Source organism: Eleutherodactylus coqui, chromosome 5 (genome assembly GCF_035609145.1).
Source record: "Eleutherodactylus coqui strain aEleCoq1 chromosome 5, aEleCoq1.hap1, whole genome shotgun sequence".
Lineage (NCBI taxonomy): Eukaryota > Metazoa > Chordata > Amphibia > Anura > Eleutherodactylidae > Eleutherodactylus > Eleutherodactylus coqui.
The window spans coordinates 129,610,676-129,637,212 of record NC_089841.1 but is presented as its reverse complement, the minus strand read 5'-3'; the positions used below and the strand labels follow the sequence as shown (position 1 = coordinate 129,637,212).

Here is a 26,537-nt window from a genome sequence, read left to right as displayed (position 1 = left end):
ATTTCCAAAAGTATCATAGATATGAATAATGTAGGGTTTGCCAAAGTGTGCTCTGTGGAGCCCTTGGGGCTCCGTGAGTGAATGTCAGCGGCTCCGTAAGGGGGTCTAGGTCTTCGCTTGACTCACTGTAGCAGTGTTCTGACAGGCCGTACCGAGCAAATCAACGTCAAGGACCTGTCAGCGTCAAAACAACACAGATCACATGACCGGAGCCAGCTCCGGTCATGTGATCCCCGTTGCTATGCCAATCGCAGGTCCTGTACATTTATTTGCCCAGTACAGCCTGTCCTGACAGGTTGATCGGTGAATAGAGCGGGGACCAATGGCAGATTAAAATAGGAGCGATTGGGGCAGCCACCCCGGGCCCGAGCCTCCAAGGGGGCCCACGCACATCCCAATCGCCATTGTTGTAATATTCACTGCTAAACCTCCACCTTCAGGTAAAGGTAGGGGTTAAGTAACTTCCTACTCTCACAGCCTTCCATCTCTGCTGCCTGAAATCTCACTCGACTGCAGCATAGACAGGGAAGGCTGTGTGTAATAGATAATTTAACCCCTTTCTCTTCCTGCATCTGAAAAGCATAGCGTCAGTGAGGGACCCTATCACTATTGGGGCGGCAATGAGCGACCCTATTACTACTGAGGCTGCAATGGGGGACACAATATTGGGATGACAATAGGGGACTCTATCACTAAGGGGCGGCAATCAGGGACCCTATTACTACTGGGGCTGCAATGGGAGACCTTATCACTATTGGGATGGCAATGGGGGACCTTATTACTATTGAAGCGGCAATGATATGATGGGCGCTATCACTACTAGCATGTCCATGGGGGACCCCATTACTACTGGGGTGGCAATGGGGGGGGGCTATTATTACTGGGGCCAATGTAGGGGACGCTATTACTACTGGCTCCAAAATAGAGGATGCTATTACTACTGGCGCCAATATAAGGGACACTATTACTATTGGGGCCACCAATATAGGGGGTCACTATTACTACACGGGGTGGATTTGCTGTGGTATTTACAGTAGCTGTAGCATCAGAGTGGAAAAGATTTTGAAAATCTCCACACGCTGTGGAAAAAATCTGCACAAAATGTGTGCGGATATTGACATGTGGTGCCGGTTTAATTCCGCAGCATGTTCATTTTAAATATAATGTTTATAAATAATCCAACCAGCGCTCCAGAGTTCCTCCCTGTGTGTTTTTTTTATTTAAACGACCCGTCCTTTTTATAACGCCAAAGGTAAAAATCTAATGTTGTGGTAAGCCATGCTTCTAACCCCTCCCTTGACCACACCCTCTGTCCCACTTTGGGGCTCAGGGAGAAACTTCTTCTGCTTCAAAAAGGGCTCCATGGCTAAAAAGGTTTGGGAACCACTGAAATAGAGCATCAGCGGTCAGGCTTGAGTGCCACTCCATTGATGTGGAAGGACAAGAGTCCCCTGTTCACTTGATTAGTTGGTATCCCAATGTTTGGTCCCTCCAGACATCTGACACTTGTTCCCTACCCCGTGGATAAGGGAATAAGATATAATCTTGAATTCAGAACAATTATTTAGCTGGTAACATTTTATTGAAATGCATGTCTATAACTGATGCTAGGTCGCTAAAAGCAATCACTAATACAAACATTTACTCATGTAAATTGGCCTTAATCCACAAGTCATAGACAGTGATGGCTCCAAGCCACATGTAGCTAGATTTAGTGAATAAGAGCTACTACAGTAAGAAATCATTACAATAGTTACCCTTGTGTCTAAGTAACAAAACATTCCCATATGGTGCTCCAATGATCAAGTGAAAATATCGTAGAGTTCCTTATAGCAGAGGGAATAGGCTATTATTATTAAAGGTAATTGCAAAGTTTAAAAACAAATCTCCATATACTCCATCGGTAGAATATTAGGATTATGAAAAGAAAAAAATAATTTTAATGAATAAACACTGTAAATGTTTCTTTTACATGAAAATTTAATTTTTAGCTATCTTCCAACATACAGTTCTGTGCAAAAGTCAGTTGTGGTTAAAAATGCTGTAAAAAATGCATTTAAAAATAGAAGTGTTAATAGTTTTTTGTCAATTACCAAAATACAAAGTGAAAGAAAAAAAGAGAAACGTAAACCAAATTAATATTTGGTGTTACGACTGTTTGCCTTCAAAACAGCGTCAATTCTTTTAGGTACATACAATAAAGGCCCATTTAGACCCAACGATTCTCGCTCAAAATTCACTCAAAGCCGTCTTTTGAGCGAGACTCGTTGGGTCTAAATGCACGGACATCATGCAGTTTTCGTGCATGAGTCGTTCCTTGCTCAATTCTAGCTTTCTTGAATTGAGCGATGAACTCTTATCACTGGTGCAGGCTGTTATCACAGTCTGCAGTGCTGATAAGATTCTTTCAGCTTGTGTCCCGCTTGTAAAACAGGTTATGCAAAACAGCTGTATTGTTTGCCGAGTGATAGTGGCGGTGTGCCGCTCCACCTGCATAGCTCTTAAGTAGCTACTTAGCTACTATAGACTATGCAAAGATGATCGCTCAAAACTGTCTCTCAAACTGTCGTTTGAGCGACTTTTGAGAGATCATCTGTCTGTGTAAATGGGATCTTACACACAGTTATTGAAGGAACTTGGAAGGGAGTTTTTTTCAGACCTCTTGAAGAACTAACCACAGATTTTCTGTGGATGTAGGTCTGCTCAGATCTTTCTATCATATCATGTAATCCCAGATAGATTCAATGATGTTGAGATCAGAACTATGTGGGAGCCATAGCGTCATTATCCTACTGTAGAATAAATTTGGAACCAATCAGATGCCTTCCTGATGGTATTGCATTTTGGCCGCAATTCTTCAATGTAGACAACTTCTGGACAGACTTCTCCAAGCAGTAGATGGGTGTACTTGTGTCCCACTGATTTCTCTCAGTTCTGAGATGATGGCACTGCTGGACATCTTCTGATTTTGAAGGGAAGTATACCTAATGTACCTCTCATCTACTGCACTGTTTCTGTGGCCGACCACAAAATCTACAGTCCTTTTATGTTAGTTTCTTTATGTCTTCAAAAGACCTTGGACAGCACATCTTGAAACTCCAGTCTGCTTTGAAATCACGACTTGGGAAAGACCTTGCTGATATAATATAACTACCTTGTGTTAGGTCGATCTGCTCAGTCTTGCCATGGTGTATGACCTGTGACATGGAACTGTGTTCCACAACCTCACCTTTGTAGCAGAGTTTGGCTGTTCTCCACCCAGTTTTAAGCGTCCTAAGCAGCTGTTTCTGTTTCAGTTAATTATTGTGTTTCAACCTACTTATGAAGATGATCATTATCATCTATTTTGAACAATAGGTTACTCGTACATCTGACTATAATCCTACAAAATCCCTGAATTTGTGCAAGTGTTCTTTGAAGAATTGAGGCTGTTTTTGAAGGCAAAGGCTGGTCACACCAAATATTAATTTGATTTAGATTTCTATTTTATTTTCTTTGCATTTAGTTAAATGACAAAAATAAACTAGTATTGAAAATAATAAAGTTTTAAAGTTGAAACTGCTGATCAAAGTAGCTACAGTACTCAATACTGTGTCCAATTCAGTGTTTGTCAGTGATTTATGTACCTTGGCATCTCTGATATAGGTCTGCCTCTGATTTTTGATGGTATCTTCCATACATATCCAAGACAAGGCCACTGGGCTCTTGTTACTGTCACATATTCTTTTATTTTAACAGTATTTTGAAATCCAAGGTCTGGATAAATGTATTTCTGATGTGAATTGGAACCTATAATGCAGGACACATTAATAAATCAAGAGGTAAAATGAGATGTAATGCTAAGCAGGGATCTGGAAACACGATAACTGATTCAAGATAACTGTGAGCTCTTCTTAGCCTTTATGCCTCTTCACCTTAGATCATTGCAAAACATTTTATCTCCAGTAGTGCCTTCAATATGAGATTGTCAGTAACATGTGTTCCACTAAGTGTTGCACTAAGGGTGAGGCCACACAATATTATAACAATCTTTATATAGCGCCAACATATTCTGCAGCGCTTACAAGATGGAATAAAAACAAAACCACAGTTACATGAAGTAATCAATTGATGGAGACAGTAGGGGTGAGGGTCTTGCTCCAACGAGCTTACATACTACAAATAGTGGGGTGATACAGAAGGTAAAGGGCTTGAGATGTGCACTGTATGGCGAGGTGGAGAGTGTGGCATGCTATACACACACAGACAATGGTCAGGCCGTATAGTGGCCTGAAGTTTAGTGTGTCAGTGATTGCACGGATAGCTTTTGGTAGCGCATTCCAGAGGACTGGTGCTGCTCTGGAGAAGTCTTGGAGGTCAGAATGAGAGGTTGGAATTAAAAGCGCACTTAGTCTGATTTCGTTAGTGGAGCGGAGGACGTGGGCTAGGCAGTAAATTGAGATGAGGGAAGCAATGTAGGTCGGCGTGTTGCTGTGGAGAGCTTTGTGGATGAAGGTGGTGAGTTCAAAATGAATTCTGTATTTAACGGGCAGCCAATGCAGTGACTGGCACAGGGCAGAGGCATACTAGTAGTGGCTGGACAGGTAGGTGAGCCTGGCTGCCGCATTAAGGATGGATTGGAGAGGGAAGAGTCTGGAGCAGGGAAGGCCTATCCGCAGCGAGTTGCAATAATTGAGCCAATCTTCTTACCACTTTACAAAATAGGAATAGCAATCGATACTGTATTTGTGATTATTTTTTTTGTTTGTTTGTTTTTTTTGTGGAATTTGTTGCTTTAGGGCTGCATTACATGTGCAAAATTTAAATAGAACCCATTGACTTCAATGGTTTTTTTTTTCACATTTCCTTATTTTGTCTGCCTTTTTGGTTGTGTGAAAAAAAACTCAACATGCTCTTATAGTAGTCAATGGGTGGTGTGCAAATGCGAATGCAATATGCAGAGGATGCATAATTCCACTGGGAAAAGATCACATCTGCAATTCACTAGACGAACTAACCATTTTAAGCGGTGTGTATCTTTTGTCACACGCAAATGACCATGCCTTGCGGGTGGAAAAAGTAAAGTGAAATACTCTGATACCGGTGCAAAAAAGCATTGTTTCTTCAGCAAATACATTGCGCTGAAGCGCATGGAAATGCACATACGCTCATGTAAAGGAGCTTTTAGGATGCTATTACAGGCTGCATTATTGCCCTGCAAAACGTAGGAGGAGCTGCACTGATTCCAGCCGGCACTCGGACATCTCAATTAGTGACTAAGGAGTCCAGCTCCAGGCTGTGGTCAGTGTAGCTCCTCCTGCGGTTTGCAGGGCAGTAACGCTGCTGTGTAATAGCAGCCCCATGACCCTTTTACAGGGGGCACTCAAGCGTCCAACAGCTGTCTCAGCAATGATTGCTCCTATGGTTTCATGCAGGAGGGATCATTGTTGACTGAATGGAGGCGGAGTGGGCTGGGAATCATTCATAGTAAACAGGCAGTTCATAGATAGACAACTGCCTGTTTACAAAGGGCAAATGCAGCGCTGATTTGTTCTTTTACTGCATGTGTTTACTGTGCAAACCACTCAACCTAATGAGCAGTTTGCACTACAGCCATGACGTGTAAAAGGGCTTTTAGTCTATCTGTGAAAAAACTGTACTAAAAATCTATGTAAATATCAATATTTCACAATATGAATGTGCACAGCAAATGCCGGTATTGAAGAGCGCACGCTGCGTGGGCTCAAGAACAGAACAGCGGGCTGTATCAGGTGGATACCTGTCTACTCTCACTACCTATCCATAATCAAACAAACCATCAATCAAAATGTGCAAAGAAAAAGCCGTTCCTCTCACCGACCTCCATCTGGCACATGTTGTGCAGCTGATTAATCTGTCAGATGTTGTTTATGTATGTCTAATCAAACACAGGAGCGTGCAGAACTGCAATAGGAGGAACATAATCAGTCACAAAATCTTCATTTTTCTCTTTCTAAGCAGGTCTTTACCTCATCTTTGTCTCCTATAATTGTGTTTGCAGCCATCAATCATTTATAGTGTATGTGAAGCAGACAGTTTGTATCACAGACACAAATAGGACTGCGGACTGCAGACTACACTGTTAGTATTTGCCTATCTCATACATAATGAATGACCAGGCTGTACTCCTTTTCCCACACAGCTGACTCTCCAGGTGGCCTTCTCCATCCTCTGTGCTATTATTTGATGGGCTTACAGTAAAGCCATGTTATGAGACACTAAACAATGTTACTGAGCAACTTTTATGTTAGAAGTAGTCACTTGGTGTTAAGGATTCCTTCACATTGTGGTTTGGCTGCAGGAAAAACGGTGCGCTTTCATCATGTTTGTGTTTTTAACGACTGAAAACGTAGCAAAAATGCACACAATTTTTCCATTGCCGTTTTTACCATAACCAAACTGGACGTTGCTGTAATAGGTTTGATCAGGGAGTTGTGAAGGTTAGGACTCATGATTGTATAGCAGTTGCGGGAGTTTATATGTGCTCTTAGGACATGTGGCGCTGTAGAAGTATTGTTCCATCTCCCTTATTTGCATATTACCCAGAGGAGCATGAATGGCCTTATAAGTCTCCTCACTCTCCTTCGAGGTGCTCTCCCTATGGAGAAAAGATAGCGTTCCTGACCCACATCACAGGCCTTTCACTAGCCAAGCTAGAAACCTACTGCACACTGATGAGGGGCAAACACCTGTCTGTGTATGGTTTACTGGCTTGGCTTTCAATTCCCAGTCATTGTTACAAGTCTTGTATAAAGAGTCTAACATTGACTTGCAGGAAAACTCACTTCCAGTGGGTGGCGCTGCAGAGGTATTGTTCGATCTCCCTTATGCAGGTGCTGTCAGACACCGCGTGTATAGGGATAGTCTCATCTAGAAGCAGTACTCTTCCTGGGGAATATTTTCTTCATACAAGGAGCATGTCATGGTTCAATTAACAAAATACAAAGTGAATGAACAAAACAGAAATCAAATCCATATTTGGTATGAACCGCCCTTTGTCTTCAAAACATCAATTGTTCTGGTACACTTGCACACAATTTTTGAAGGAAATCGGTAGGGCAGTTTTTCAGACATCATGGAGAACTACATAGTAACATAGTATGTAAGGTTGAAAAAAGACATATGTCTATCCAGTTCAGCTTATTACCTCCGCCTACACCCAATGTTGATCCAGAGGAAGACAAAAAAAAAACAAATGAAGTAGAAGCCAATTTAAGGGAGAAAAGTTTCTTCCTGACTCCAATCTGGCAATTGGAATAATTCTTGGATCGCCAACTTTTCTGACGTTATTAGTGATTATAACATAATATTGTATCGCTCAAGAAAGACATCCAGGCCCCTCTTGAACTTTCTTATCAAATTTGCCATTACCATGTTCTCAGGCAAAATGTTCCATAGCTCTTACAGTAAAGAACCCCCTCTATGTCTACCTATAAATCTTCTATGGGTGTATGCTTGGTCAAATCCTTCTGTTTCTTCATGTAATCAGACAGACTGGATGATGTTGAGATCTGGGCTCTGTGGGGACCATTTTCCTGCTGCAGAATAAATTTGGAATCCGATACCTTACTTTGTAGTATTCTTCCTAGACCTGCCTAAAACTTTTACACCGTACTGTAAATGTTGTCAACTACAGGGAATGCAAAGATTACAGTTCACCTAGGCATTGCTGCTTGACTTACTTACAGAGGTTGTCTAACCAAAGCCAATATCGAGAATAGACCTTCGAAAGTTAACCCCGTAAGGATATGGCCTATTTTGGGCTTAAGGACACAATTTTGGGGGATTTTTTTCTGTTGACATGGCCATTTGAGGGCTTTTTTTAAGTTTAGCAATCTGTTTTTGTTAGGAGCGTATTGGAGTGTATATATAGCTTTTTGATCATTTTTATTGCGGTTTCAAGGAAATGAATAAAATAAGCATGTTGGCTCCATCTCCATTTCTATTTATTTGTTTTTACCATGCAGAATAAATAGTGTGTTCGCTTTACTAGACAGGTCGTCATGGATACGATATCAAACATGTTTTTTTCTTATACAAACAGGGGACCGTGCACAAAAGAGAGTTTTTGTTAATGTTTTTTTATTTCCTGTAGGGGACTTGAGACAGAAAAGCTATGATAATACTTCTGTATTGTAATGCAGTATTGTTTACAGTAGGGATCACAGGCCATGGCAGGCCGGATGTCATTGTCTGGTTGCCATGGCAGCCCATGGTGTCACACAGGAAGCGCGCTCTCTCAGTGAACCCTTTAGATAGTTCCACTTGCCCTGTCACATCCTGAGTTTACACGGGATGACAGTCACCCGTAATTTCTTCTTTGACGCAATGACTCGGGCGACTATCAGCCCTTACTTTCACACAGGAATGATAATGATTGAGTGAATGGAGGCGGAGCGGACAGGAGATCGCTTCCTACCGCCAGCCTCCATTCACAGTCAGCAGGCAGTCGTTCATAGATGAACTGCTGCCTGTTTACACCGGCCAACCATCCTTCAGTTTTGTATACCTGCAGAAATTGAAAGACAAATGATAAGCAAACAAATTCTCATTTGTCATTCAGTCGCTGGCAGTGTTTAGACTGACTGATATCGTTCGGATTCTCAATAATCTTGAACGATAATTGCTCTGTGTAAAAACCCAAGTCTAATTTCAAATTGACCACAGGATAGTCTGATTTTGTCCTCTGTGGCATTCTTTTCAATTTTGTATCCCTTTTTTTTCTTTTTGTGTGTTGTGCTTTTCTGTATCAAATACGAATTACATATATATTCTATATATATATATAATTTGCAAGCTGTTTCACCAAGCACTTTATATCAGGAGATATTTTACATAGTGCGCCTAAAATTCAAGGGTCCCAATAATATTGACCCCCGACTATAAAAGGAGGGCTCTGATGGTCTTAGTGCATTGCAACTGTTCTCCAAAGAAGCCTTGTGTTGCCTTTAGTAATCAGATTTTAGCTTTCACTTGTAAATTTGGTAAACTAATTCCTCTGCTATCCAGTATGTGCCTCGGCTTTGGTCTCCCCTTGGCAGTTTCCAGGGTGTGCTCAACAGCTAGTGTACCGGTCAGTTCTCGGTGGCAAGTGCCCAGTCCACATTGCTTTTTTGGTACCGCAGTGGTCTGTTCATTACAACCAAGTATCCTGTTTTATTCAATAATCTCAAATCTAACGGTGGACCGCGGTGATAAGCGTCTGTCACATTTCTTCATTTTTCTAGCTGAAGATAAGCCCATCACCTTTATGACAGCTGGAGTATAGCTCGCTATTCTGTATGCATTACATTTCATGGATTCTATGAGACGGTCAGCAGAGCATGTTCTTTCCGGGTTTGTCTTTGCTTATCAGATCAGTTCTGGTTACAGATTAGTACATATCTAACAATATGCTTTGGGAGTTTCCATAAAATTGGAGATACTAACTCGATACAAAAAAGGCAGTGTTGTAGGTGCGCTTTTTGTCACTGAAGTTATTTATATATTCTGTGTTTATTCCAAAAATGTTTGTCAGAACCGTTTGACCTGTAATTCTGTACTCGCTGTCCTTCTTCACTCTTAGAAAGCTAAATTAAATATTTAGCAGGATTGAAGCTCTTATTCACAGGCATTTTTTTTCCTTTCGGGGCACAGTAGTGCACAATAAAGTATGCAGAAAGCTTTCACATATCATTTAGCATGAAAATAGTATTAGAATAACACTACAGAATCTTTAAAGGGCCACTCTGGGGATTCTTTTTTTTCATTTGTTATGTAGCTATCCCCAACCGACTCCACCCCTCCCCCTGTGTGTGTGTGTGTGTGTGTGTGTGTGTGTGTGTGTGTGTGTGTGTGTGTGTATGTGTGTGTGTGTATATATATATATATATATATATATATATATATATATATATATATATATATATAATGAGCTAGTATTAAGGCGCCCTGTCCACAGACGAAGAATCATTGCGAATTGCCCCGATTCTCCGCGGCTAGCCTATCTATCAGATAGGGCTGACTGGCGGAGATTCGGCGGCGGCTCCTGCTCCCGGGCGGTGGCTCCCGCGGCAGAGATCTGCCGCGGGACTTCGCAACGCCCATGGACAGGGGGCCTTACTTGGTTGGTTATTACCTTTTTATCTGAACCTCCTGGCCTCTTCTTCTTCTTTTTTTTTTTTTTTTTTTATTTTCTCCGTCATGTGAGCTCAACTCTGACCAGTTCATATTTACTTGGGTTTTGTTGTCTGAAACTAATCAGTTTCTTAGCCTGTGTTATGCTGTTTTGTGGAACCTACCACAGAAACGCCTATGACAATAACTGCTAAGGATCATACAACTGCTGACACACATTTTAATGATAGAGGAGATCACAGCTCATCCTCCTGACTGGATACTTATGGTCTGTAACTTATATGGGTGAATATAGAAAGTAATGCTAATTAAACTATCCTCGCAGGCAGAAAATGTTATAGCCACTACCTAGTGGTGGTGTGCTGATGCATCATGGGATATATGTAAGACTGAAAGTAAAAGAATCTCACCAAGATGGTGCCTGATACACATCAGACAGGGGGTGTACTGAATGAAAGGGACTGTGATATGCAAGGAAGTCCTCCAGAGTGTTACAGGCAATAAGGTGGGTGCAAGGATAGAAAAATGTGTTTTCGCCAAAGTGGCTGGTGAACTATATGAAGTTACAATGAAGTTCAGCAATCTCTAATGTAAGGCCTACTCGTCATTGCTCTAAAATAATGGTATCATTGATGTGATAAATATTAACGCTGTAACTTTCCATGATGAACATTTACTTCATAGAGGTTTGCAGTTTGTATGGAACAGGATCAGGTGTTGTCCGTGATGGCTGCGATTCGTACTCAGCCTGATTATAGCTGTTAACCCTTTAAATGCTGCTGTGAATTCTGACAACAGCATTTAAATACCCCAATCAGAGTTCAAAGGTCTCAAGTGGGCCACCCGTGATGAGATTTCGGGGTCCCTATCAATGTCAGGCCAGCCCGGGGCTTTCTGAAGGCTTTCAGGTCTGTCATTGCAGAAATAAAACCATGCCTGTGGCGTGGCTTGATAGAGACTGCCTATCAGATCACAGTATAATGTGATCCCAATCTATCAAAGTAACATATTATTTACCCCGCACTGTGAACATCGTAGAAATAAAAAAAAAAAAAAAAATATATATATATATATATATATATATATATATATATATATATATATATATATATATATATATAGTCAGATAACTCCGTTTCTAAGAAAAAGTGTAATAAAAAGAGATCAAAAAGTCATATGTATTCCAAAATGGTAGTAATAGAAACTACAGGACGTCCCCCTAAAACGAGCCCTCACGCACCTGTGTTGACAGAGAAGTAAAGAAGCTTTGGCTGTTAGAAGATGGCGACAGAAAATAATTTTATTCTTTTTCAAAATATATTTTATTTCTTAAAAACATTATATAAATTCGGTATCGTAGTAATCGTACTGAGCCATAAATGTCATTTTTACTGAAGTGTGTGCGCCATAGAAACAAGCCCCACCCACCCTCAAATTTCACCCCATTTCACTCCTTTTAGAATATTTTAAGTTTTTTTTAGTACATTATATGGTACATTAAATAGTACCGCTGAAAAATACAACTCGTCCTGCAAAAAAACAAGACCTCACCTAGCTATGTTGATGGATATATAAAAGAGTTATAATTTTTTAAAAGTAGGGTGGAAAAAGCAAATAAGGGCCGTCTCCTCAAGGTCGGATTTACACTGTATTTGCGTGTATTTGTGCGCACAATATGCAATGAATAGAATCCATTTATTTCAATTTGTTCAATCACAAGTGCGTATTTTGTGTGCACAACTCGGCAACTCAAACAAAAAAAACACAGCATGCTCCATTTTCCTGCGTGATTGTGCAAGGAAATGGAACATATGAAGCTAATTGGCCATTTCAATGTATGGGATTGTGGCCATTTTTTTTGCATGCACAAACAGTATAGTAAACGCAGCTTTGCACACAAATGCAATGCCCAATGTTCTAAAACGCAGTGCAAATGTGCACGGAAATATGCATACGCTCATGTGAATCCAGCTTAAGAAGAGGGGCTGACAGTGATTAACTATCATATCCGATACAGGTAAACCTAGAAACCTGTGATATTATATACACTGAACTATTTACAAAAAGACAGGATTTGATGACTAATTATGTTGTTTGCTTAGATATCCTTTGTCATTTCACAGCACTATATGCAGTGTACTGTATAATATGTTTTACCATATGTGTGTTTGCTGTGTCAGAAGAAAAGTTATGCTTCATATGATGAAATAGGAGTTCCCGAATGAGCCCGTCCTGGTTGAGATCTTGGTGTCTGTCTTATCACTGTCAACAATACAGTTTGTCACTCATATCTATGTGACATTGCAGTGCGCACAGAGCAGACCATAATGGGTGGAACAGATGGTACAGCCCAGTCCGATGAGGTGTGAACATACTCTAGTTATCTGCAGGAAGCAGGATCACAGACTAATAATGGCATGACCGCAGGACAGTCACGTTTACAGTTGAGCAAGGCTCAGAATAAATGTAAATATAAAATGTATTTCACATTAATAATCAAGTCTCACCTACACTCATAGGCAAGACAGTAATATGTACATTCACTACAGCAGCTGCACAGTCCGCCTCAATGCCAGGATAATAGTATAGTGCTAAAGTGATGCCCAAATAAATATAAAGTAAAAAATGGTTTATTTACAAGGACAATGAATTGGGCAAATGTCCAAGTGCTATTACTGCAGTATAAAAGACACTGCACAGCATGTTCCATCCATATAAACGTATTTTTACTAGCCCCACTGGTAATACTGTATAACAATGTGTTTTAGGTGTGTAAAAAAACTAAAGCGCACATAACTGTAAAGACAATATAAATATATTTATGAAAGGAGCCGGATGGCGGAATGAGAAGAACTTCAATAGTATGGTAGCAGGTAACATTTATACAGATCTACAACCCTAATTCCAAAAGTGTTGGGACACTGTAAAATGTAAATGGATATAAAGAAAACAGAATACAATGATTTGGAAATCTCCTATAGCCATATTTTATTATAGCAGAATACGTATCAGAAGGTGAAGGTAAGATATTTCATCTTAAAAAATTAACTAATTTAGAAATTGATTGCAGCAATACATCTCAAAAAAGTTGGGACAGGGGTAGTAAAAGCTGGAAAAGGTAAATGGTACTAATAAAAAAAAACAGCTGGTGGAACAATTACAGAAACTTGTTCCTCAATGTAATATTGCAAAGACTTTGAATATCTTACAAGCTACTGTATTAAAATGTGCACAAGGGACAATGCCGATGGTCAATATTGAATGCTTGATATATATGGGCCCTCAGGTGGCACTGCATTAAAAACTGGCATGATACTGGAATGAAAGTCATTGCATGGGCTCAGAAATGCTTCCAGAAATCATTGTCTGTGAGCACAGTTCACTGTGCAAGCTGCAAATGTAGGTGAAAGCTGCATAATGCAAAGAAGAAGCCTTACAGTTAGGGCCAGAAATATTTGGACAGTAACACAATTTTCGCGAGTTGGGCTCTGCATGCCACCGCATTGGATTTGAAATGAAGCCTCTACAACAGAATTCAAGTGCAGATTGTAACGTTTAATTTAAAGGGTTGAACAAAAATATCTGATAGAAAATGTAGGAATTGTACACATTTCTTTACAAACACTCCACATTTTAGGAGCTCAAAAGTAATTGGACAAATAAACATAACCCAAACAAAATATATTTTTTTCAATATTTTGTTGCGAATCCTTTGGAGGCAATCACTGCCTTTAGTCGGGAACCCATGGACATCACCAAATGCTGGGTTTCCTCCTTCTTAATGCTTTGCCAGGCCTTTACAGCCGCAGCCTTCAGGTCTTGCTTGTTTGTGGGTCTTTCCGTCTGAAGTCTGGATTTGAGCAAGTGAAATGCATGCTCAGTTGGGTTAAGATCTGGTGATTGACTTGGCCATTGCAGAATGTTCCACTTTTTTGCACTCATGAACTCCTGGGTAGCTTTGGCTGTATGCTTGGGGTCATTGTCCATCTGTACTGTGAAGCGCCGTCCGATCAACTTTGCAGCATTTGGCAGAATCTGGGCTGAAAGTATATCCCGGTACACTTCAGAATTCATCCGGCTACTCTTGTCTGCTGTTATGTCATCAATAAACACAAGTGACCCAGTGCCATTGACAGCTATGCATGCCCATGCCATCACGTTGCCTCCACCATGTTTTACAGAGGATGTGGTGTGCCTTGGATCATGTGCCGTTCCCTGTCTTCTCCAAACTTTTTTCTTCCCATCATTCTGGTACAGGTTGATCTTTGTCTCATCTGTCCATAGAATACTTTTCCAGAACTGGGCTGGCTTCTTGAGGTGTTTTTCGGCAAATTTAACTCTGGCCTGTCTATTTTTGGAATTGATGAATGGTTTGCATCTAGATGTGAACCCTTTGTATTTACTTTCATGGAGTCTTCTCTTTACTGTTGACTTAGAGACAGATACACCTACTTCCCTGAGAGTGTTCTGGACTTCAGTTGATGTTGTGAACGGGTTCTTCTTCACCAAAGAAAGTATGCGGCGATCATCCACCACCGTTGTCTTCCGTGGACGCCCAGGCCTTTTTGAGTTCCCAAGCTCACCAGTGAATTCCTTTTTTCTCAGAATGTACCCGACTGTTGATTTTGCTACTCCAAGCATGTCTGCTATCTCTCTGATGGATTTTTTTCTTTTTTTTTCAGCCTCAGGATGTTCTGCTTCACCTCAATTGAGAGTTGCTTTGACCGCATGTTGTCTGGTCACAGCAACAGCTTCCAAATCCAAAACCACACACCTGGAATCAACCCCAGACCTTTTAACTACTTAATTGATTACAGGTTAACGAGGGAGACGCCTTCTGAGTTAATTGCAGCCCTTAGAGTCCATTGTCCAATTACTTTTGGTCCCTTGAAAAAGAGGAGGCTATGCATTACAGAGCTATGATTCCTAAACCCTTTCTCCGATTTGGATGTGGAAACTCTCATATTGCAGCTGGGAGTGTGCACTTTCAGCCCATATTATATATATAATTGTATTTCTGAACATGTTTTTGTAAACAGCTAAAATAACAAAACTTGTGTCACTGTCCAAATATTTCTGGCCCTAACTGTATATCAACACAACCCAGTAATGCCGGCGTCTTCTCTGGGCCAAGTTGATTAAAAAATGGAATGAGGCAAAATGGAAACCATGGACACTGTGTCCTGCAGACTCAAGAGGAGACTTGCCATCAAGCTAGTAATCAGCGCACCGTTCAAAAGCCTGCATCTCTGATGGCATGGGGTTGAATTAGTGCCAATGGCATGAACAGCTTACACATCTTGAAAGGCACCATCAATGCTGAGCAGTATATAGAGGTTTTAGATCAACATAAGATCCCATCCAGACAACCTTTTTTTCTGCAAAGGCTTTACATATTTCAGCAAGACAATGCTAAACCACATACTGCCATCATCACAACAGCATGGCTTCACAGAAGAGTCCGGGGGCTGAACTGGCCGGCTGCAGTCCAAACCTTTACCCTATCCTGCTGTGCCCCACGGCACTGCTTTGGGTGTCCCCTGTTACATCACGTTTACACACTGCACCAGCCTGTTTACATGCTGTAACAGGGGCTGCAGTCAATAACAGAGCTTAGTAATCGATCGCTGAGCTTTGTTATTCGCTGCAGTATCTGTGATGATCACCTCTCTAATACGAACCTCACATGCTCGCCTCCAGGACTTCTCTAGAGCAGCACTGAAACGCTCTGCCCCAAAACATCCGGGCAATCCCTGACGCATGGAACTTCAGACGTGCCTTTGAAGATGCACCTCTTCATGAAAGCGCATTAAACCACTTGATCTAATCCCTCATCCCCACAATATGTCCCCTGCCCCTCCCTATGGCTTGCTACTTTTGCCCATCATGTACACTTCCTGCTCCAGACCTCCTGTACTACCCCCGCCCTATTTGTGTCCCAAAAAACTATATCGTATGCTATCGTCACATTGCTGGGTTCTCCTTGCTCCACCTCCTGCCCCTGTACCTTCTGTGTCACGCCCGCCTCATTTGTTTCCAAATGATTGAATATCACATGTAATTTTCGTATTGTTTGTGTTCCCTATGTGCTTCAAAAGCGCTGCGCAATACGTTGGCGCTGTACAAATAAAGTTTATTATTAGAGATGAGTGAGCGTACTCACTAAGGCAAACTACTCGAGCGAGTAGTGCCTTATGCGAGTACCTGCCAGCTCGTCTCCAAAGATTCGGGTGCCGGCGGGGAAGAGCGGGGAGGAATGGGGGGAGATCTCTCTCTTATTCTCTCCCCCCTGCTCCTCCCTGCTCACTCCTGCAACTCACCGCTCTCCCCCGAATCTTTAGAGACGAGCAGGCAGGTACTCGCATAAGGCACTACTCGCTCGAGTAGTTTGCCTTTCCGAGTACGCTCGCTCATCTCTAATTATTTATTAGCTGCAGTGCCTGTGACATCCCATAAGTAGGGCGGGCGTGCATCCTGTAAACAAACACAGGCAAGGAGGATTGAGCACCATTGCAGGACTCAGTGGGAGTGGGGAGAGGTGATTATATTATTGTTAGTTGTTTTAGTATTTGGTAGATGAGCTGTGACACCGACAACTGCCTTTAGCATGGATACATTTTAGTGTCTCCGTTTTTTAGACCCTATATTCATCTAATTCGTGGCCATGGAACACTTCTATGTTGTCAGGTGTAGTAACACTGGGGCAGATGTATTAATAGTGTTCTAACTTTAGCCATAACATACACTGGAACCTACAGCAAATGCAGGCAGAATATTAAAGCCTTCTCTCTTCCTTACAATACCTCAGGGCAGGTGTACTTTGCAACTATATTTTATGCCAGAAGATGACATAAGCCTTTATTAAATTTGGTGCATTTTATGACTTTAGGATAAAATGAGTAAAATGGTTTAAACAGATATTCTTGTATTTCTTGCAAAGCAAGCAAACATCTTCTGTGGAAGAGTCAAGTATTCTTTTTGATTTCACAGATCACAACTGATGAATCAAAAAGTTAGTGATCATCTCCTAACAAAGTGGAATAAAAGCACAGAAGTATACATTTAGATCAGATTGTATTTTACATTGTGAATAAAGTTTGAGAATAATGTTGTTAATTCTCCTTCTGTTTTAGTTTGTTTTAGAACAAGTGGACATCACACTTCCAGAGAACAAGGCCTGGTATGACCGCTATAAATATGACATTCCTGTGTTTCACCTCAATGGACAGTTTCTGATGATGCACAGAGTAAACATTAAAAAATTGGAGACATACTTTAGTAAGTTGGAGCAGGAAAATGCATCTACATGACTCATAACATGGTACTGTATTTCCATATAACATGTAAAAAGAAAACTTCTCATCTGTCTTCGCTTTCAGTAGGAAAGGACCGCTAAACATTGCAACGTATGCTATTGCAAGTTTTACTGTTATCAATGACTAAATGGAATGATTCAAACATGAAAAAATAATAAAATAAGAAAAGTGTTGCTCGGTTGGTCTCCTTTCCCATCTAGCAGCCATACATATAGTCCCCAGTATGTTCCCACAGAGAAGATTAAATACTAATTGTACCATGGAGGCTGGAGCAGTGAAAAGAAATAGTACTTTCTTGCTCACAAGTCAATCCTCAGAAGCAGTCTTCTCAGCTTTGCTGTATATAGTTGTGCTATTGTTCTGCTACTGTTAAAGTTTAAAATCACAGAGACCAGATAGAATACACCCAAGCATCCTAAGGAAACTAAGTGACGTGATAGACAGACCTCTATTTCTTATATTTAGGGACACTATTGAGACCGGGGTTGTACCACTGGATTAGCATATTGCCAATATGGTTCCAATATACAAAAAGGGGTCAAGAATAGAGCCTGGTAACTACAGGCCTATAAGTCTCACTTCAATAACTGGAAAAATATTCAAGGGGTTTCTGAGAGACGCCAACCTGGAATACCTCAAGGAAAAAAATGGTGTAACTCCTCATCAGCATGGGTTCATGAGGGATCGATAATCTCAGACCAATTTGATCAGCTTCTACGATGGATTAAGTTCTAGGTTGGACCTGGGAGAGTCTATTGATCTTGTACATCTGGATTTTTTTTTAAAGCATTTAACACCGTGCCACATAATGGGCTGATATATAAAATGAGACCGCTCAGTCTGGGCGAAAATGTGGGTAAGGAACTGGTCAGAGATAGAAAGCAGAGGGTGGTAATAAATGGTTCGTACTCTGAGCCACCATTGCTAGTGGGGTGCCACAAAGTTCAGTATTAGGCCCCATTCTGTTCAATATATTTATCAATGACCTGATAGAGGGGCTGCACAGTAAAATATCAATATTTGCAGATGGTACAAAATTATACAAGATAATTAATACAACGGAGGACAATGTACGGCTACAAATGGACCTAGATAAGCTGGGGGCTTGCCCAGAAAAATGGCAAATGAAGTTCAATGTTGATAAATGTAAGATTATACACATGGGCAGGAGAAACGGATGTCACCAATATACACTAAATGGGTTACTGCTAGGGAAAAGTGAGATGGAAAAATACCTGGAGTACTACCTTGACTGTAGGCTTAACTGGATCAGTCAATGCCAGTCAGCTGCTGCAAAGGCAAATAAAATCTTGAGGTGTTTTAAAAGAGGTATAGGAGCGAAGAATGAGAACATTATTCTTCCACTATATAAGGCACTTGTCAGGCCTCAAATGGAATACTGTGTACAGTTCTGTACACCGGTGCACAGGAAAGATGTTGCAATGCTTGACAGGGTTCAAAGGGCAACTAAATTAATAAACGGATTGGGAGGACTGTAATACCCAGAGAGGCTATCAAAATTGGGATTATTCACCGTGGAAAAAAGACGGTTAGGGGGCGACCAAACAACTATGTATAAATATATATTAGGGGACAATACAGGGAACTCTCCCATGGTCTGGTTATACGCAGGACTGCAATGGTAACGAGGGCATACTCTATGTTTAGAAGAAAGAAGGTTTCCTCACCAACATAGAAGGGGGTTCTTTACTGTAAGAGTAGCGAGACTGTGGAACTCTCTGCCTGAAGGCGAGGTGATGGTAAATTCCATAGAGGAGTTTAAGAGAGGACTAGACGTCTGTTTAGAGCCCTATATTATTACAAGATATGGATATTTAATAACCAGCGGGGTTGTTGATCCGGGTCTTGTAGTCAGGTGGGAACTTTCAAACGTTTATCCTGGGATTATTCTGACTGCCATTATGGAGTCAGGAAGGAATTCCACCCCACCACACATGGGTTAAATTGGCTTCTGCCTCATTGTTTTGGGGGTTTTTTTGTTGTTTTTTTGCCTTCCTCTGGATCAACAAGGGGTAGGGTGTAAATAGGCTGAACTAGATGGACATTGTCTCCTTTTGGCCTAACCTACTATGTTACTGCACAGGCTCTGGTCTTTCCCTAAAAAGCAGTGTAAAGCAATTTGTATAGGTTGCTGTTCAGTCAACAGAGGATCTCTATGTGAGAATACATGTGTGCAAAGTGCTTCTCCACTGCCTGTTGTGGTGAGTTTGTGATCACAAAAGAGCGTGCAGTTTGCAAGATGAGACAGGAGTAACACAGTTACCTAGGAGGGTTTTGTAATTCCTGGAGCCATCGTAGACATACATCCTTGCTGCAAGTATCATCCTATCAGGACAGCTGGTACAAGAGAGTGGAGGGATAGACACTGAGACCAGTGTGGGTTGAGAGGCCTACAATTGTCTGGACTGGGGCTGCGAGTCTGAGGCAGTAGTAACGAAGAAGACCACAGACCAGCCACCAGGAACACTGTTACAGATAAAAACGAAGAGAATTATTGTATGGCCACCAAGAGGACCACTGCACTGTATAATAAGTAATGTGCCTCTCCAGCTGGAGGGAGGTACCCTTTCTTTCAAAGGAATCTGTCATGTCTAACATACAGTCCAATCTGTGTACGGCAGGTTATAGAGCAGGAAGAGCTGAGCAGATTGCTGTATACTTCTGTGGGAATAAATTCAGTGTAACCTGTAATTCATTTACATTCCTGCTCATTCTGGGTTTAGGAGTCCAGTGGGCGGTCCTATCAGTGATTGAAGCCTGCCCCCTAGACGTTTGCATACAGATAGCTGTCAGTAAGTAGAACCACCCACTGGATTCCTAAAATCAGAAGGAGCAGGGATTAAAATGAACGATTTACAAGTGCTGAATGTTTACAAAGCTATATATCGATCTGCTCTATAGCCTGCTATCCACAGATCACACTGCATATTTATTATGAGAAGTTCCCTTTATGCCCAATGCCCACAACCATGTTTGCATTGCGGGATCCAGAGCGAGCGTTCGCCTCCAGATCCCACAGCAAATATTTCTCATAGGACATTCCATGGAAAACATTTTTCCATGCCCACCAGTGGAAATCAATTGCAATTTTCCGCTCCCGTGGGAAAATCGCAGCATGTGTCCTATTCTTGTGCGAGCCTCACACATACAGCTTCCATTGCAGTCTATGGAAGCCCTCCGTCCCACGGCGAGTTGCAGCGGATCCATGTCATCGCCTGCGCGACTCTCTGCACTGCTGGTCTGATGGAGCTATTACATAAAACAGTTGGTCACCACTAGTAGTGGTACGAGGGACAAAGACAGCTCAGCGATATATTCAGGACATCCTGCAGCACATGTGTTGTCTCTCATGGTGGCTTTCAAGAGGCATTTTGCAGCAGGATATTGATCGGCGATCCACAACAAGGGTGTCACAGGAATGCCTCCAAAACATTGTCACACTTCCATGGCCGCCCGGTCGCCTGATTTATCGCCAATAGAACATGTATGGGACCATCTTGATGCCAACTTTGACAGCCTACAAGTTTGGAAGATCTAGAGGCTGTTACAGGAAATGTGAACCAATATTCTACAGGATACCATGTGGAACCTGCATGCCTCCATGCCTACCCGTATCACATATTATATCCAAGCTAGAGGAGGTACAATGCGGTACTAGATCTTCCATGCCCACCGCTATCACATATTTTATCCAAGCTAGAAGCGGTACAACAGGGTATACTGGAGCCTCTATGCCCACCCGTATCACATCTTGTATCTACGCTAGAGGTGGTACAACAGGGTACTTGAGCCTACATGCCCATCTGTATCACATTTCATATCTAAGCTAGAGGTGGTACAACAGGGTACTGGAGCCTCCCTTCAAGTGATTAGTTTTCGCAATAAATTATTATTTTGCTCTGATACTGTAATCTCTTAATTATATCAATTTTACAATCACACAGAGAAAGTTTCATTCAATTCCAACAACTTCTTCTAGGTGCTTGATTTTTTTCCCCAAAACGGTACTAATAAAAACTACAGGACGTCCCACAAATTACTAGCCTTCACACAACTATCAGAAGATGGCAGCAGAAAAGGTATTTTATTTTTTGAAAGCAGTACAGCAAAAGAAAAACTAGATAAATTTGGAACTACCATAATTGTACTGACCCATGCAATAAAGTTATGTCATTTTTTCTGCAGTATGTATCCCCCTCCCCTAAGATGGAGGTGTTGTGTTTTTTTCCATTTCACTCCACTTAGAATTTTTAAAAGGTTTTTCAGTAGATTATGTGGTACATTAAGACCCCCTGCACATGGGCGAAAATTCCGTGGTGGAATTTCCCGCAGAATTTCCGCCCGTGGCTACTGCCATAAGATTGCATTAGAAAACGCAATCCTATGCAGACGGCCACGATTTGTCCGCGTGAAATCACACGCGGAAAATAAATCACGGCATGTTCTATTTCTGTGCGGGTCTAGCTCTGCCCATGCGCCGGCTGTCTGGTAGCCTGCACATCACAGAGCCGGAGCCGCGGGAGCAGGTGAGACCCGAACTGATCCCTGCAGGGACGCGGGTCGGAACCCGCTTCGGGAATTCTTGCAACGGGATCCGACCCGGCCATCTGCAGGCTGCCTAAATAGTCAAACTACTAATGACCACTTGTTTGTTTGTATGTATGTATGTTAATAAGTATGTGTGTGAGTAATTCTCATAGCTCGGCTCCCTGGCGATGTTAAGCCACCCCCTCCCCCGGGGAAGTCATAGCCCCGCCAACGGTGGCGTCATAGTTCCGTCCCCTGGCGCCATTATGGCATGTCCTAACACACTTTTACGTACGTAATCTAATTCTCTCACTTCCTGATGTCATTTTATATAAAGGAAACGTCGCATGGTTACCTCCCGTGGTGTTTTCTGGGTAACACAGAGAACTATGCAAAATGGTGAACATATTTTTTTCCTCTGTATCTCTAAAGTTACGACTTCATAAGATTTTCCGTGTGAACACAAGATAAATACCAGTACCAAATTAACTCGGGCGAAGCCGGGTATATCAGCTAGTACATCATATAATGTTGCTCTAAAGTCTAGACAAAGGACAGATGGAGCCCACCATGAAACTGTACAGGAGAAGTCTACTCTCTAATTCTGGGTGCTGATAAACCTGGGCTCTCGTCAGATGGTTACCTGAACATCAAAGTATAATACTGTATTGCTTTCACATATCTTGATAGACTGTTTGTATATCCTGTTTGTATCCTTTGATCTTGTATATCTCATTTGTTAATATATTTTAATATCTTGTGTTTTTTTCTTTTTACTTTTTATCACTTTAAGTAAATTTTATTACTGCCTAGCTTTTATATGTGAACCTATTTATTTTCACATTTTTTAATTCACTGTAAACACTCTTCAATAGATTATTTTTGTAATGTACCTAGATGGCAAATATTAATTTTTCATGATTTGTACAGTAAATATTATTCCTATGGAACAAAATACTGGCACAATGCAGACATTAATACAGAGCTGATTGCATATGATCTATATTGTGTCACCATTTATATATTTATATGCAGGTGTGAATAGACCTGATAGTTATATTGTCATTGCCAAGTGTCAAACAGATGAGAAACATACTTTTCCACAAGGGACTTGTGATTTCTATCACTTTCTGCAGGAAGCAGCGTTAAGAATATATGCATTTTCCATTTTCGGTATTTTCTACTAGTGCAGCTATATTCATTGGGAATAGCCTGGCCACACGCAGCTGTTGGTGGTGAAGGATCGATTTCAGCTGTTCTTTTGTTGTACCATGAAGTTGTATACTTGCTGCTACTCTGAACAAATTGATCGAAATCCACTAAATTAGCTGAAAGGAACGCCAAAGGTCAACCACCTTTACAATAGTTTACATGAACTGGGCTAATTCCTGTAATTGTCTACTTCAGGTGTAATATGATTGTATTAATATGTCTTATACTGAATTATTCTACAGGGATCCCTGTGCCGCCGTAGGCTGGAGATACTCTTCTCTACATCCAATACTTCAAAAGGAGAATCTCTCTGTAATACATAGCCCCATGAAGCAGCCTTCAACCTCTGTGGGGAGAGTAGGGCCCGTACAACATGGAAAGAATACAAGTTTAGTGAAGCTGGCTATAGATGTATTAATATTATCATTAAAGGGATATTCGGGGCATTTAACCATTGCAGTATTGAATACCTAACCTCAGGATAGGTCAATAGTTGAGCAGCAGGGGGCCAAGCAAGACAAATCTATGCTATTTCCTAAGACAAATCATTTTCCATGGGTCAGATTGTTCGTATTGTGAAAATTTAACTTTTTCTTTTTTTGCAGCCGTCCTAAAAGAATTCTCCAAGCAAACATACGGGGGGGTGGACAAAAATATGGAAACACTGTACGAAATGCATGGGTTTTTAATTGTTAGCACTGAGCTGCCTTTTTGACCCCTGCTTGGCTGAAAGCTTTCCCACCAAATTTGTGTTTACTTCACCTCTTTCCCTGCTCTGAGTGATTTAGAAGCCAGCTGGTAACAGCAGTTGGGTGGCTCAAAGCCCTGACTAATGTTGCTCTGTCTCAACATCTCTTATTGAAATATGATTTATAATTCCATGTAATTTAAGGCATGCATTTCGTATGGTGTTTCCATTTTTTGTCCACCCTCTGTACATTGTGTTATGCTTAGTGCAGAGCCTAAAGGCCCCTATACACATAACTGACCTCACGAAATTTGTTGGGACTATCCAATTACAGTATCTCTTATTTATTGGAGTTGCCACTAGATGATGTCAGAAGGAAGAATTTAGCATGTTTAATTTTACATGCCCATTCCTTTTGTTCCCACAAGAGATAAGTTGCTGCCTGAAGTGCAACTTACTTCCCTCCCCTATTTAAAGCACATGCTCACTCAGCCAAGCACACGTGCGATAAGGAGTCAGTAGGAATAGCGATTGGCCAAAGGAGCATTTGGCCAAGGGCCATTGAAGGTGGATGGGCACCTTAATAGGGTAATGCATGACAAGTTTTTCCATCCGGCATGGTATAACATAACAACTGAAGAGTCACATAGCTGTACACAAGTGCAGGAAAGCTGAATTTTAATATCAGTGAGCATGGAGAATGACTAGATGAAGCAGGCTGATAGAGTTGAGATAAGTGTATACAAGTGTTATTGTCCTCTAATTGCTGTCTGGTTTGTAGTTGTGATGTCCCCACCATGTCTGTGAAGAGCATTCATTAAGTGATGTAAAGTGATATAAATCCATTCGTTCCCGTTTGGAGTGTGGCAAAGTTTGACATGCGTTTGTATTGCCAGACTCTCCTGAGACATGAAATATCCTTTCAGACTCGGTCCTTTTACGTCTGTGATGTTGTGGGTTACACTACACAACTGTTTTGCAGCAGATAGCTCTGCCTTTTTGTCTTTTATTGTTTGAAGATTTCTGCTTTCATTTATGTAGCAGACCTTGGTTGGGTTAATAAACGAAATGCAGCAACCACATAGCCATTACCAAAGTGAAATGTTAATGACAGAGAATACTGAGAGGCCATTATACAGCCCTGTTTTATCAAGTGCATTCAACTGGTTATTTAGAGAGAAAAATTATGACATTTACATCTTAACCCTTTCCAAGTACCTTTGGTGATTGGGAATAAAATGGTACTGTATTTACATGCCAGCCTATATTGTAGAGGCATTGTATAGATTAAATCATTAACCACTTATATAAAATATGATAGAATTTTTTTTCAGCTAAGTCATTAGTATTTTGATCACATTTCTTCCCAAAAGTGTCAATAAAATCTTGTCTTGATGCAATGCGCAAATCCTAATGTGATAGGTACAGTGGAGGGGCGTCCTGCCCGCTGGAGGACAGCCAGCCTTCAATAAAAGAACCTTGTACAGTGGTGACCTTCAGTTCTTTGTTCTTACTTGTCGTTAAGATGAAGTAGTTCTGTACAATGCTTAAATGTTATTATTTTTATATTTGAATCCACTCTGATTCATTTAAACTTTAAGTTAAAATAGGAGCATTGTACTGACTGTACATTTACAGTAGCTTATTTATCAAGGAGGTGAAAGGTCATTTGTTCCTTATATCCTGTTAAAGCACTTTCACAGCAAATCGCTGCATGACTGTGACTCAGAAGCCACCTCTATGAGCAAAAACAGTGTATTTGACTAGCAATTATAGTTGAGCTAGATACCAGCTAAAAGGTCAGAGAAGAAAGGAGCTGTATGCAGAAGATAGCACTCCAGCTGTCTTCTGCATATCCCGTTTGGAGCGATCAGCTGTATACCAGCTGAGGGCTCTGTGAACACAGCAGCTCTATACAGAAGGCAGCACTCCCGCTGTCTTCTGTATGCAGCGGTAGCCTTCATTTACACACTAATAAGCTCTTAAATAGCTAATTAGCTACTTAAGAGCTTATGCAAAGTGAACGCTCAAAGCTGTCACTCAAACTGCCATTAGAGCGAATTTTGAGCGATCATCTTGCTTTGTAAATGCACACAATGATTATCACTCAAAAGACTGCTTTTGAGGGATAATCGTTGTGTCTAATGGACATTTAGGAACCCCTGTGTTGCTTTTGTGCCTAAGGGTGCTTTTACTTGGGGCATTCTGTCAGACACAGGTCGTCCCAGCGATAATTGTTCCTGTGTAAAAGCAGAGAATTGCTAACTGGATAGAGGTGGAGCAATTCGGGGGTTATTCCAGCCCACCCACCTCTATTCACAGTTTGCAGTCAGTCGTTCATAAGTAAACGATTGTCTGTTTACACCAAACTAATTCTCGTTCATTATTCAGTCACTTCATGCACTTACACTGAGGGATAATCATTCAGATTCGCGCTGGATCGTGGGAATCCGAATGATATTCGTCCAATATAAAAGCACCCTTAATCTAAGGTGCACCAGCACCCTAACCGGCGATAAGTTAGAGGTCAAGATTATGACCTGCTGTGCCATGTGAAAAAGATAACAAAATTTACATTTGATCACATTACAAAAATTGAGACATCTCACTTAGGGCTCCTTCACACTGACATCGGCGAT

At 41.2% G+C, this 26,537-nt stretch overlaps 1 protein-coding gene across 4 annotated transcripts in view; it reads left to right on the top strand.

Moving 5' to 3' along the window:
- Positions 1–17,624, top strand: part of C5H5orf63 (chromosome 5 C5orf63 homolog) — a 287,813-nt gene extending 270,189 nt beyond the window's left edge. For all 4 annotated transcript variants that reach the window (XM_066603147.1, XM_066603148.1, XM_066603146.1 and 1 more), the window contains one exon: positions 17,268–17,624. In XM_066603147.1, the coding sequence (XP_066459244.1) occupies positions 17,268–17,444 (177 nt within the window). In that variant the 3' untranslated portion in view covers positions 17,445–17,624. The remainder of the gene's footprint in view (positions 1–17,267) is intronic.
- The last annotated feature ends 8,913 nt before the right edge of the window (positions 17,625–26,537 follow it).